This window comes from Pecten maximus, chromosome 1 (genome assembly GCF_902652985.1).
Source record: "Pecten maximus chromosome 1, xPecMax1.1, whole genome shotgun sequence".
Classification (NCBI taxonomy): Eukaryota; Metazoa; Mollusca; class Bivalvia; order Pectinida; family Pectinidae; genus Pecten; species Pecten maximus.
In genome coordinates, this window is record NC_047015.1 from 40,352,210 (window position 1) to 40,366,812 (window position 14,603).

The following is a 14,603-nucleotide window of genomic DNA, read 5'->3' on the forward strand; positions in this document are numbered from 1 at the left end:
AGTATAATGTGACCGGGTGGGGTGTCCTGCTGGATGTCTTCGGCAGTATGCTTCAGTGAGGTGCATTATAAATCGGCAAAAGGTCCGGACTATCACAAGGTTACTTAGCACAAACATACCACAGCCTCCCAAAACACATACGCACTCACCACACGTATGCATATCGTACGAACGAGAGGCCGTCCTCTAAAAACCTTAGCTGTTGATAGGACGCTGAACGATTAAAACCAATACCAAAATTTCCAAATGACGTTTCTATGAGATAAACATCTATGGAAGAGACGGCAGATTTCTGACAGCCACTTCTTTTTTCTCGTTGGACTAAAGTGAATCATGAAAATATTTCCCCTCGATACAGATTTCAGTTATTTAATAGAATATGAGTCTGGTAGCAAAAATTCTCCATTAAAGGAGTGGGTGCACAGAGGGTGAAAATATGGTCCTCGATAAATTTTACATTTTATATGTAGATTAGTCATTTACATTAAAATATATCAAAACAACACTCTGACTCGTACTGAACTGTCTATATGACTGCATTGACGCTAATAAATTACATGACACCATGTACGTTTAACCTAGCATAAATCAAAGGAACAGATGAACAAATCACATTCTGTTTACGATTCTAAACAGCATATATAATTAATTTCAGAATGGTATATAACATTTGGATATTTAAGGGTTAACTGTAATATTTGTTTTACGTTATTGAGCAATAACACAAAAAACTGGGGTGTACTCTGAATAAACCGCGAAGCGGTTTATGAAAAGAGTACACCACAGTTTTTTGTGTTATTGCTCAATAACGTAAAAAATATTACAGTTAACCCTTATAATTTAATTAACAACGATAAGAAACATTTTCATTAAGTTTAACATGTTTATTTTGCTCCAGATATTTAAAAACACATCGATAAATACAAAATCCCGGGAACAACGATTACTCCGCTACTTCCGGTATAACTGAAAGTAGTTCCTTTTATTTTTTTTATGTTATGAGATGATAACATAATTTTTTGAGCCAATGAAAATGCTTGTTATAAGCAAAATTAAATTATATCTGATATCACTGTATCGCAAATTTCATTTGAATAGCAAATATGCGTATGTTTAATTCGTGATGTCCGACATGTTTCTTGATATTTATTTGTTATTAAATTGTACTCAATTTACTGATTTTTTTCTCTCTGTGTAATAATTGATCTTTATACTGATTAGAGATCTGACAGCTTTCGTTCTCTCGTCCCGGAAATTTAATTTGTTCGCGATGAAGTTACATGTACTTGTATATACTTTGTGAAAGCGTTTCTCTATTGACCGATTTAAAACATGCAACCTTTTTATTGCTATCAGAATATCTGTTGCGGAAACAAGGTAACGTTAGGTTTCGCCTTCGATATGATAATCACGTCAACCAACTCTACACCACGTCCATTTTTGTGTGGCCTATTTCTCGGAAATGACGAACCAATCGGAAGTATTCTACCTTAAAAACAATCGGAGATTTCACTTATCGATTTCCTATCGGAAAATCCGAGACTTAAAACAGTATTCGACGGCCGAAGGCCATTTTTATCAACCCAAGAGCTCGAGGTGACTTTCCAATGTCGCATCAACTAGGGTGTATACGAGTTACCTCCACTTGCTCAAACCAGGCAGCACGCGTAATAATTTGCACAGAAAATAGTTCGAAATACTCAGGGATAAAACAGGTCATTGTGCACGATTTAAGTTTTTTTTAATAATTTATTTAGATTCAGCAAATGTCTTCAAACATATAAAAGCGTGAATAATTTTACTTAATCACTAAAAAAATAATTCGCGGAAGGAGAAACTTAAGATTGTCAAGTGTGTTGTTTGCGTTTTTTGGGAAGAATTATTTCCAGTCCCATCCTGAACTCATCGGAATTTATCATTGAAAAAAGAGACATTTGATTCCCCCGAGAGGTCCGAATGACATTGTTCTAGCGAAAAATTTGGCGACGACCGCTTAAGACTGCTGTTTCACACCACCTAAAAAGAAAAAGAAGAAAATTGTCTGAAGAGTAGGCATGAAAACATCCGGGTTCCATCGAAATTTTATACTTAAAACTTAGTTATCGTTCATCACATGAAACTAATGCTGATGAATCACTACATATGCCAGGATTTTGGTGTATTATCAAAGTGCTAAACTAACTGCATTTTTAGAACGAGATATCGCATTGAGATGTAACATGATTAAATACATATCATTTTGATAAAAACAGGTTCCAGAAACAACTCATAGCGTTCTAAATTATTTAGTATGTTACGGGTTCGAAAATTTTGAGAATTCCCCATCTTCCTGCAATAGATTTGTCTTATCAAATTATTTCATGAGCGCCATAAAATTACGCTTCTTATAGCCTCGCTTAATAAACTGAGGGACATATAGTTATGACTGTGCATGCGTGCGTCCGTGATAAGTTTGTGTATGAGTTATATCTTAAGCCCCAGAACAGATTTAGTTCATATTCATACCATAATATCAGAGCATAAAAATTCTACGCCTTATTAAAATTTGGTTTTCATCAGTCAACGTCAAATGTCAAATGTCGTACTTGACCACTTTCAAATTCAAAATCTGCTGTACAATCTATTGCAAACGCCGCTGGACAGTGTTCTTTTATTGGCGAGGAGAAATGATAGTGGTGATATAGCTTTGCTTACTTTGTTTTTATCCATATGAGGTTAATCCTAATACATTTTGTATTTGGAGTGGATTCCTAGTTAGAATGTGACAAACTGTATGCGCGCACATACTATACCTACAGTTCTTTGGCCAGCAGGAATTGCGATATTAGGCTAAACGTGGTTCTCTTTATAATTATTGAAATACCTAGCCCAAAGAGTATATTTTGACTGTGATTTGTATAAGAATCTACTCTTGACAACTTATTGATTATCTATCTAAGGTGGGAAAGTTGACTTGCTCAGCTGCTTCTAATAACAAATCTTTTAAAAACTAAAGTAATGACACGTTAGGAAGAACCCTGTAATGTGTGTACGTCCAACTTTGAGCTTTACCCGAGTGTGGCCATACAGAACTCATGATATTGTGCCTAAACTGACTGTCTATTACAGTGACCTTGACCTTTGACTTAAGGGATCTGAAAAGTTATCCCAAGCAGGCACTTTTTTCGAGTAAGCTTGAGATAAAGTCTGAGTGTGACCTTGCTGACAGAATGTGATTTATCAATTGCGCATTAACTGATCTAGCTTTTTTAAAGCAAGAGTTTCCTTGACCTTTGAACTCGGGACAGAAAAAAACTAGCACTGATATAAGCTGGATGTTGTCGACCCAACAGCGCGCGCAAGCGCACGCACACACACAGAAATAAAAAGAAAAATGGACAACCAGTTAGACATACGGTCATCCTGATTACATGTACTATAGGGCACCACATCTCAATTGTATTCCACAAAACAAAACAATTAGACAATTACTGTGTCGGGCAGGATGATTTTTTAAACCACTATTTATCAAATTGCATCGACTTAAATCCGGGATGTATACAGGTGGCCTAGATTATTTCTTCAGAAAACCTGTTTGTAGCGGTGCTGTTAGTTTTTGTCAGAAATATGTCCTAATAACATGTTTTATGTTAAATGTCCGTTAAAAGCGAGATAACTCTCTTCACATCAAAAGTATCTGATTCTGCGCAAGTTAGTTAGTAACCCTCAGTTGACCAATGCAGTTACTTTCAGGTTACCCCCAAACTAGCCCTCAGTTAAAACCACCACACTCATCCTCAGTAAACCACCCCACAAACCCTCAGTTTACCACCACACTAACCATCAGTTTACCACCACACTATATCTCAGTTTACCACCAAACTAACCTTACGTTTACACCACACTAATTCTCAGTTTACCACCACACTAACCCTCAGCTTACCACCACACTAACCCTCAGTTTACCACCACACTAACCCTCAGTTTACCACCACACTAACCCTCAGTTTACCACCACACTAACCCTCAGTTTACCACCACACTCACCCTCAGTTTACCACCACACTAACCCTCAGTTTACCACCACACTAACCCTCAGTTTACCACCACACTAACCCTCAGTTTACCACCACACTCACCCTCAGTTTACCACCACACTCACCCTCAGTAACCACCACACTAACCCTCAGTTAACCACCACACTAACCCTCAGTTTACCACCACACTAACCCTCAGTTAACCACCACACTAACCCTCAGTTTACCACCACACTAACCCTCAGTTTACCACCACACTAACCCTCAGCTTACCACCACACTAACCCTCAGTTTACCACCACACTAACCCTCAGTTTACCACCACACTAACCCTCAGTTTACCACCACACTAACCCTCAGTTTACCACCACACTAACCCTCAGTTTACCACCACACTAACCCTCAGTTTACCACCACACTAACCCTCAGTTTACCACCACACTAACCCTCAGTTTACCACCACACTAACCTCAGTTTACCACCACACTAACCCTCAGTTTACCACCACACTAACCCTCAGTTTACCACCACACTAACCCTCAGTTACCACCACACTAACCTCAGTTTACCACCACACTAACCCTCAGTTTACCACCACACTAACCCTCAGTTTACCACCACACTTACCCTCAGTTTACCACCACACTTACCCTCAGTTTACCACCACACTAACCCTCAGTTACCACCACACTAACCCTCAGTTTACCACCACACTAACCCTCAGTTTACCACCACACTAACCCTCAGTTTACCACCACACTAACCCTCAGTTTACCACCACACTAACCACTCAGTTTACCACCACACTAACCCTCAGTTTACCACCACACTAACCCTCAGTTTACCACCACACTAACCCTCAGTTACCACCACACTAACCCTCAGTTTACCACCACACTAACCCTCAGTTTACCACCACACTAACCCTCAGTTTACCACCACACTAACCCTCAGTTTACCACCACACTAACCCTCAGTTACCACCACACTAACCCTCAGTTTACCACCACACTAACCCTCAGTTTACCACCACACTAACCCTCAGTTTACCACCACACTAACCCTCAGTTTACCACCACACTAACCCTCAGTTTACCACCACACTAACCCTCAGTTACCACCACACTAACCCTCAGTTTACCACCACACTAACCCTCAGTTTACCACCACACTAACCCTCAGTTTACCACCACACTAACCCTCAGTTTACCACCACACTAACCCTCAGTTTACCACCACACTAACCCTCAGTTTACCACCACACTAACCCTCAGTTTACCACCACACTAACCCTCAGTTTACCACCACACTAACCCTCAGTTTACCACCACACTAACCCTCAGTTTACCACCACACTAACCCTCAGTTTACCACCACACTAACCTCAGTTTACCATCACACTAACCCTCAGTTTACCACCACACTAACCCTCAGTTTACCACCACACTAACCCTCAGTTTACCACCAAACTAACCCACAGTTTACCACCACACTAACTCTCAGTTTACCACCACACTAACCCTCAGTTAACCACCACATTAACCCTCAGTTTACCACTAACCCTCAGTTTACCACCACACTAACCCTCAGTTTACCACCACACTAATCCTCAGTTTACCACCACACTAACCCTCAGTTAACCACCACACTAACCCACAGTTTACCACCACACTAACTCTCAGTTTACCACCACACTAACCCTCAGTTAACCACCACATTAACCCTCAGTTTACCACTAACCCTCAGTTTACCACCACACTAACCCTCAGTTTACCACCACACTAATCCTCAGTTTACCACCACACTAACCCTCAGTTAACCACCACACTAACCCACAGTTTACCACCACACTAACCCTCAGTTTACCACCAAACTAACCCTCAGTTTACCACAACACTAACCCTCAGTTAACCACCACACTAACCCTCAGTTAACCAACACACTTACCCTCAGTTTACCACCAAACTAACCCTCAGTTTACCATCACACTAACCCTCAGTTTACCACCACACTAACCCTCAGTTTACCACCACACTAACCCTCAGTTTACAATCACACTAACCCTCAGTTAACCACCCCACTAACCCTCAGTTAACCACCACACTAACACTCAGTTTACCACCACACTAACCTCAGTTTACCACCACACTAACCCTCAGTTTACCACCACACTAACCCTCAGTTTACCACCACACTAACCTCAGTTTACCACCACACTAGCCCTCAGTTTACCACCACACTAACTCTCAGTTTACCACCACACTAACCCTCAGTTTACCACCACACTAACCTCAGTTTACCACCACACTAACCTCAGTTTACCACCACACTAGCCCTCAGTTTACCACCACACACCCTTAGTTTACCACAACACAAACCCTCAGTTTACCACCACACTAACCCTCAGTTTACCACCACACTAACCCTCAGTTTACCACCACACTAACCCTCAGTTTACCACCACACTAACCCTCAGTGTACCACCACACTTACCCTCAATTTACCACCACACTAACATTCCGTTTACCACCTCACTAACCCTCAGTTTACCACCACACAAACCCTCAGTTTACCACCACACTAACCCTCAGTTTACCACCACACTAACCCTTAGTTTATCACCAACACTAACATTCAGTTTACCACCACACTAACCTCAGTTTACCACCACACTAACCCTCAGTTTACCACCACACTAACCTCAGTTTACCACCACACTAGCCCTCAGTTTACCACCACACTAACCCTGTTTACCACCACACTAACATTCAGTTAACCACCACACTAACCATCAGTTTACCACCACACTAACCCTCAGTTTACCACCACACTAACCCTCAGTTTACCACAACACTAACTCTCAGTTAACATATACAGCTGCAGGACCATCAAGATTAATGCATTTAATGTTATCTTTAGAAAACTGACTTTGATTAATTAGATTTACATCAATCAGTTCTATATAGGATTGTGTTCATGTCAAGCTTATTCCCCTAAAATTGGTGAAAGTAAATTTTGAAGTTTGTCATTTGAGTGTGGCAAGAGGGATTACTCTTATAAAAACCATGACAAGATATAAAGCGAGTACAACCTTGCGTCACTCATCTGACAAAACTGGTACAATATATTAATAAAACATCTTTCATACAGAAACTTAATGCAGTATAAGTTGGAAATGTAAGCCAAATTGCAAGTCCCTGTGTAGTACATAAAACATGTTGTGGAGATCTTGAATAACAAATCGTCAGAATCATTGTATTAATATATATGCAACATTTTTTATTATCAATTTACATAAAAACCCAATGTATACAAATTAACCAGGCTCAAGCACAAAATAACAAAGTTTTCCAAAAATGCATTTAACTAAACAAAATTACATTTTGATAGAAGTTTGTACAAGTAATTAGAACAAAAAAGGTGAATGAAATTACATTTTGATAGAAGTTTGTAATTAGAAAAACTGCACCATGTATATCCCCATGGATTGATGTTAAGATCATTTGTTACTTATAAGAGTTCTATGATTCAAAATAATCAGCATTATTAAAAAAGTACAAAATGTGTGCACATTAAGAAAAAAGAAATTAACAAACTGGTTAGAAGTCTTTCCCAGTTTAACAACCACTGGAAGTCAAAACACTGAATCAAAGTATGACAATTTTAACAATTTACAAAACCATTTAACCAGTAAATTTGGGGTACATAAAGATTATGTAAAGATTCTGTATATATGCTGTCTTCTGAATCTCTTATCTTATTCTACATTCTGTATACAACAGTATACAATCTATCTTCACATGAGAATTCTATATATCAGCTGTCGTCCAATTCAAATATGACCAGTCTTGGGTAGACTTTTCTCAAGAACATTCCCATTATAGAGAGATTTCAGATTAAGATAATTCATAAGAGCCTAAGAAAATATTCAGATTATGATAATTCATAAAGACTAAGAAAATATTCAGATTATGATAATTCATAAGAGACTAAGAAAATAAAGAAGATCTATCACCAAACACTAACGCTGTGGATAAGAAGTAAACCAGATGATGAAAAAGTATTTGAAACATAACACAGTAATTATATATCAGAAGTGATTTAGATAGTTAATTTCAGAATATGAATGAAACAAGAAAATCCTTTAGGCAGTTTTCTTTTATCAGTTGGATAAATTGGTCAAAAGTTGTTCATTTATGAAATAATTAAGGACGGACCTGGTGGTTTCATGTTGTTTTCTGATGATCCTTGATAAAGACTTTCAAAGCCTGTATTGACATCTGCAGGTCTGTCAAGATGTATGCCAGAAATATTACATTTGAAAAAAAGATTTGACAAACCAGTTCATGTACAATGTTGGAAGTAACCGTAGAACCTCACATTTACAGTAATCAGTGACAAAGTAGTCTTGAATCCACTATCTATTTAAATTATTTTGGGGAAATCAAAGATGCTTTTGACACACCAGGAATCTTGTGAATAGTGGTGATTCACACATGAGATAATTTTGTGAATTTATACAAGAGAAAAGGGTTTTATTCTATTAGGCCTATACAATGAGAATAAATTGACCTTTTTTTGTAGTACTGTTAAGACTGGTTCTTATTATTGAAATACGTCTATAGATATAAACCTGATGAATATTACAAAATGAGATGATCCTGCTGTTGTGCTATCAGGGGTATATTTCCACAACGGTGACTTTGGCTGCAAAACATGCCCTGTTACAACAATACCGGAGAACTACAGACGTAATACTAGTGGACTAAATCTTAAACCTGAATCATACTGTTGTATTTGACACACAAAAAATATGCTATGATATTTTTTTCAATATAAAAACATACAAATATACCTGAATAATTAGAAAATGGAATGAACAAATATTCCTATCATCTTAAATATTTTCAACATACACTTCAGCACTCAATATTTTGAATATACAATTTTTTTCAAAATATCAATGATAGACTGATGTCAAATCTAATTGATAAATGAACATGGATGATGCAAGAAATAGGTTTCAAGCTATATATTTTTGCTTCAAGTTGTCTCCCTTAATTTAAGTTTGCATAAATCATGTTACATTGAACGATCTTAAAATCAAATTATCATATATTTGATAATTTCTTAATTCCAATATTTTCAGAGTACACTTGTATTTAAAACAGTTTTATTCAATAGCAGCATTTAAGCTTAAAATGATTTCAATTCACATGATCATTTGCAAAACCGTTTTTTAAATAGCAGTACACAAAAAGAGTGTCCGACTGGACCAAGGATGACAACATTCAGCCGGGTCAACAAATCAGTCAATCAAATTCACAATAATGAATTATGGGTGCATCATGAATTACACAAATACAGCTTATTATTGTGACAGTGAAGTCTTTTCAAAGTGGGACTTCAAGTAAGTATTTGGATACATATAGGAGTATCATTATGAGAGAAACCCTGTTGAAATCCTTTTATTTATATTTGATGATACAAAAAGAGCAATTATTATGACCAATGCCAGTTTTTTACATTAACAAGTAGCCATGGAATTATGCTGTATAGGAAATACTTCAGTATCAGCAACATTATTTAGCAGAAAAATACCACTTTTATGATAACTACCTTTAACAGATGGAAAATTCAACATAAATATTGGGTAGCACTAAAGTTGAAATATCAAATATTTACATCAACAGACCTCTAAAGTATTGTCAAACAAACAAACAACCAGAAAAGAAGGCATCCATAAAATTGATATTTCCTAAGTTTTACGAAAGACAGTCTTGTCATATATTTAGATGTCGATTCTTTTTCACACATTCACACGATTTTAATCCATAACAACAGAAAGTGTCCTTCCTGAAGGTAACAATTCCCCTTAAGTAGTGACTCCATCTATGCTGCAGCTTTTCTCCGCAGCACAAGGGGCCCTACATTGTCCCCTGTTTCTTCGTTGTGCTTGTTGTGGCTGCCGTCACAAAGAGGGAACTGAAAATTATAAAACATGAAATTATAACATATCATAAATTAGTGAGCGCAAGTGAAAAAATAATAAATAGAATTGGGAAACCTTAATGAGATTTTCAGTACTAATATCCAATTTGGTTTTAATTTATTGACCAATAAAGATTGATTTTTTAATTTATTGACCAATAAGATTGATTTTTTAATTCATTGACCAAAAAAAGATTGATTTTTTTTATTTATTGACCAATATAGATTGAACTTTATTTTTCATAATGTCTTTAGCAGCGATGTAATTTTTGCTGGGGATTTTCGTGCAATCTTTATAGCAAAAAATTGATTAATTTTGCAAAATAATTTCAACAAGTCGGTGATGTTCCCTTTCTTAGCTATTTTGATAAAGGGCTAACTAGTAGAAATTGGTAATTTCTTTTTAAAGACAGAAAAAACATGCCAATTAACAGTCACATCACCACTTCATTTAACAAGACACCCCATAGGGATCTTGGCGCCCACCATTAAATGGTCTTTATAGGTTCCATGTTAGATTGACCTTCTCTCTATTTTCCCCTTCCTCTTACTAATCTGTGTAAATTGAGAAACATCCAACCAATACTTTCAAACAAGGGGAACCTACATATGGCTATCTGTTGGCCATGTTGTTTTCAGATTGGTCCCAAAATGCAATACGAGGGACCAAGGGCAACCTATATATATATGAAATTTGAGAAAGATCCCTTCAGTACCTTCTGTAAAATATATATATAGCGATAACAAACATCAATTGTCAAAATCCAAGATGGCTGCCTGTCAGCCATGTTGTTTTTTGCCAACTGGTCCCAAAATAAAATATGCATAACCAGGGACCAAGGGCAACCTACATGTGAAACTTGAGAAAGATCCCTTCAGTATACGTACTTTCTAAGAAATTGCGATAACAAGAATTGTTTACGGAAGGATGGACGGACGGTGAACTGTCCAGGTTCATCATCAGATGGTGGGCTAACAAAACACAACTACAGAGAAGCAAACTGCAGGGAACAATAACTTGTAATGCATGATTTGGTATACAAATCTATAACATATAGAACTAGAGAAAATTACCTTCTTTGAACGCCAACATCTGCAGTAGGTGACTTTGTCAGCGAGATCTTCCATATCCACCAAATTCACCACCTTTGGTGTTTCTTTCTGAATCTTGAGGTTCACGGGGTGTTTCTTTGGAGGGGGTTTAGGTTTAAAAGCTTGTGAAGTAACGTACACAAGCAAAGATACTGTCCCAACCACAGGTACAAGGGAAAACCATTCGACAACTGCAAAAATAAAAATAAAGATTTAGTTTCCTCAAGAACCAGAATGCAACAATCTTTATATTAGATTTGCTAGTTAAATGTTAAATTAATTTGAACTTCTAATAGCTCTGTTGGTTTGAGCCCCAGCTACATAACCTCAGGTAAATTCGACGCTCCTTGTGCGGTTCGTATTTCTCAGGAAGCTGAGAAACTGACCAGTCTGTGCTGTTTTTGTTGTTTTGTTGGGCTAGACACTTTACCCTAATTGCTCTGGATGGCATGTGACTGGTATCCTGTATGTTGTTCAGTCCTGAGTTGTCCACCAACTACTACAAGGAGACCCTGTCTGAATATTACCCTGACACAGATTGTTACTTGTTACTTTTTCTCCATTGAATACTATATATAGGACCAGAACAGAGAAATCTCCAACCAGAATTACATTCTGAGGGTTTAATATTTGGAATTCACCCAGAGGGTTGAGATCTTCACGTCTCATTTCTAGGTGGCCATGGTGCATGCTTATTTTCTCTTTACCTGGTTTGTTCTCCACGGCTATGTAACTGTATCATATCTAATATTGGGGTTACATCAATGCAACACAATACAGCTATGACATCCTTGTATTATCTCCAGCATGTGCTTCTCCCTAGAGGTTGACAGAGAAATCACACCCCAGGAGTTGACAGAGAAATCTTGGAACATTTTATAATTACCAGAGACAAATCTGTGTTAGTTTGTTCCATGTACATGTACTCATAGACCCACAGAATTTCGGGAAATAGTTAAATCAAACATTATTGTGACACTCTTCAGCATTGGACTTAAAAAGGACAAAGGACTCGTTAATATAAATTGTAGATTGATCACTGTTACTGGTTTATCACGTTGGGGAAAACCGCCAACTTGCGTATACTACCCGAATTTGCGTATTATATGCCAATTCAATATATTTTGTTACTAAAATTAGACAAAATTGATTAAACAGTAAATTCTGAAATGTTCTATTTAATGGTGATTCAAATTACTACAGGGTAAATAATATTTTACTAAAATATGTTTATTAAAAGCGTTGTTTACCAGAGACATATATAGAGAGATAAGTAACATCGCTATTTCCCCGTACAAGTGGTGCCTCCCTTTATTCGTGACCACTCAAGCATATCCCTTATCGAGAGCGCCCTGTCCCCTATCAAACACACGCGAGCACAGGTAATGTGTGTATCGATGTACTGGAACTTATTCGACATGTTCTGGTTAATCCGCCATTGCGTCAGACCAAAACATCGTCAATTTAAATACACACAAAAAGCACATCGTTTTATTTTGGCCACTACAAAAGTTACCACATTAACCAAAAATTATCATACTTATGGGATATAATCTTATTGATCATGCACATTGTTGTCATTTATCCGTATTTTCGAAAATCCATTGGGTCCTATCGACATGTCCAAGTTTGTAATTAAGCAGCCATTACGTCAGACCAAAACATCTTCAATTTTAAACGCACACAAAAAGCACATCGTTTTATTTAGGCCACTACAAAAGTTACCACATTAACCAAAAACTATCATACTTATGTAATGTGGTCTTGTTTATCATGCACATTGTTGTCATTTATCCGTATTCTCGAAAACCCCATAGGGACTTTTCGAAAATTGGAGATTCCTGCTGATCTTTCCTGCGGTGTGCTTGACTTTCATACTCAAAATACAAACACTTGGACAGCAAATTGTGATATATTTCATATTGATGACACTTCTGCACTTTGATATTAATAAAATTAAAGCACATAATTGGATCTTGGTGATGATTTCAAATAGAAATTATCGATAATTATGTGTCTGGTTTTCAAGTTTTCTCCAATATGGCGTCTAGTGAAGACTGAACCGAGCGACCGCAAAGGATTGTGGCAGGGGCCACCATGTAGACATAAGGGCAAATAGAGAGCTGTCAATCTCTCTATATATGTCTCTGTGTTTACCTAGAAACTTGATGTTACATTACCAAAAGTTTTGCATCATTTTTTGGTACTTTCCAATGTACAAAGAATTTTTATTTTTGCATTTGTATGAAAGTTCATTACTAAATAAATGCAACTTGTACGAAAAAATTTAACAAATTAACTATAGAGTGATTTTGGCTATTTGTTGTTACAAAACTATACCTCAATTGGCATATAATACCAACCTGTTTATCGTCTACATGACTCTGCTATTGCTACGTTTCGTCCAACCGACTAAACAGTACTGTAGGCCTAGTAGTCAGTGTTCTATTGGCGTTTAATATGCACTGTTGTATGAATCACAACCTCAGATTGCAAGTAGTCTAGATCTACTGTGCTTGAACGTCCCAGGCTAATATGCAGGATAAATCATAAAATGGATATGATACAGTGGTTGACAGTACCTTTAAAGTGCAAGCTATGTTATATTATGGCATATAACATCATAAACACGCTTAAATAACGCAGGCATTTCTTACCAACCCCTTAACCCTGTGACTAAATCAATCCATAAGTCATTACCTAACAGTAACATGCACGTATATGTCACATCGCATGCAATATTTCGTGTTGTCAAAAAGTCGATACCATACGCTGAATCACAGAAATATGTTAAATACTCACCAGATAACTTTGCAAAACCAAATAACGATTTTGGAACTGGCAAATTACTAAAATAGTTCGGTAAATATACCGTGATTATGTTCGAAACGACCTCCATCGTGCCAGCAGTAACAACTTCCGCTAAATCTAAAAGTTAAAATGGACTATCGAACAGGATTTTTTCCGGAAATATATATCCTGTCTATTTCTTGTAACTCTTAAACAAGAGTGAGGCCATTTATTTCAAGGTTACTTAAAGCATTTGAAAGAGTGACCAAAAAACCGATATCAAGAGCACGTCCAATATATTTCTAGAGCGACGTTAATACTTTAATATTAATAATTCCTATACTTTAATATCCACGTGAATCACCACACGCCTTTTTGTTCTTGGTCATATCAGAGACCTATATACTATAGGTCTCTGGTCATATGGCGTGGCATTCGTTTTAAGTAAAACGAATTAATTCTTCTTCTTTTTTTGTACTCGATAAACGGTGATACTCCTATCCGATATATACATAATATATATTCTCTTTCACGGAGAAATCCTCTAGACTACCCTGTATACACATGGACAGGCGTTGGCATGAGTTAGATGCTAGATACACATTATTATGGGCAGTGGGTTGGGAATTCGTCTTTGTGTACATGTATATCACTTGAAGCGATTTCATTTTTTCTTAACACATGACATGAACATGAGAGTGATGTAATATACAC

General features: G+C 37.1%; 1 protein-coding gene across 1 annotated transcript; it reads right to left on the bottom strand.

The window, feature by feature from the left end:
• Positions 1-7,272: 7,272 nt before the first annotated feature.
• Positions 7,273-14,017, bottom strand: LOC117333652 (CDGSH iron-sulfur domain-containing protein 2 homolog B-like). Its single transcript, XM_033893060.1, has 3 exons — positions 13,902-14,017; positions 11,082-11,290; positions 7,273-10,001 (listed from the first exon to the last, which is right to left on the bottom strand). The coding sequence occupies exons 1-3, from the start codon at positions 13,996-13,998 to the stop codon at positions 9,909-9,911; spliced, it is 399 nt and encodes a 132-aa protein (XP_033748951.1). The 5' UTR covers positions 13,999-14,017; the 3' UTR covers positions 7,273-9,908.
• Between the last annotated feature and the right edge of the window lie 586 nt (positions 14,018-14,603).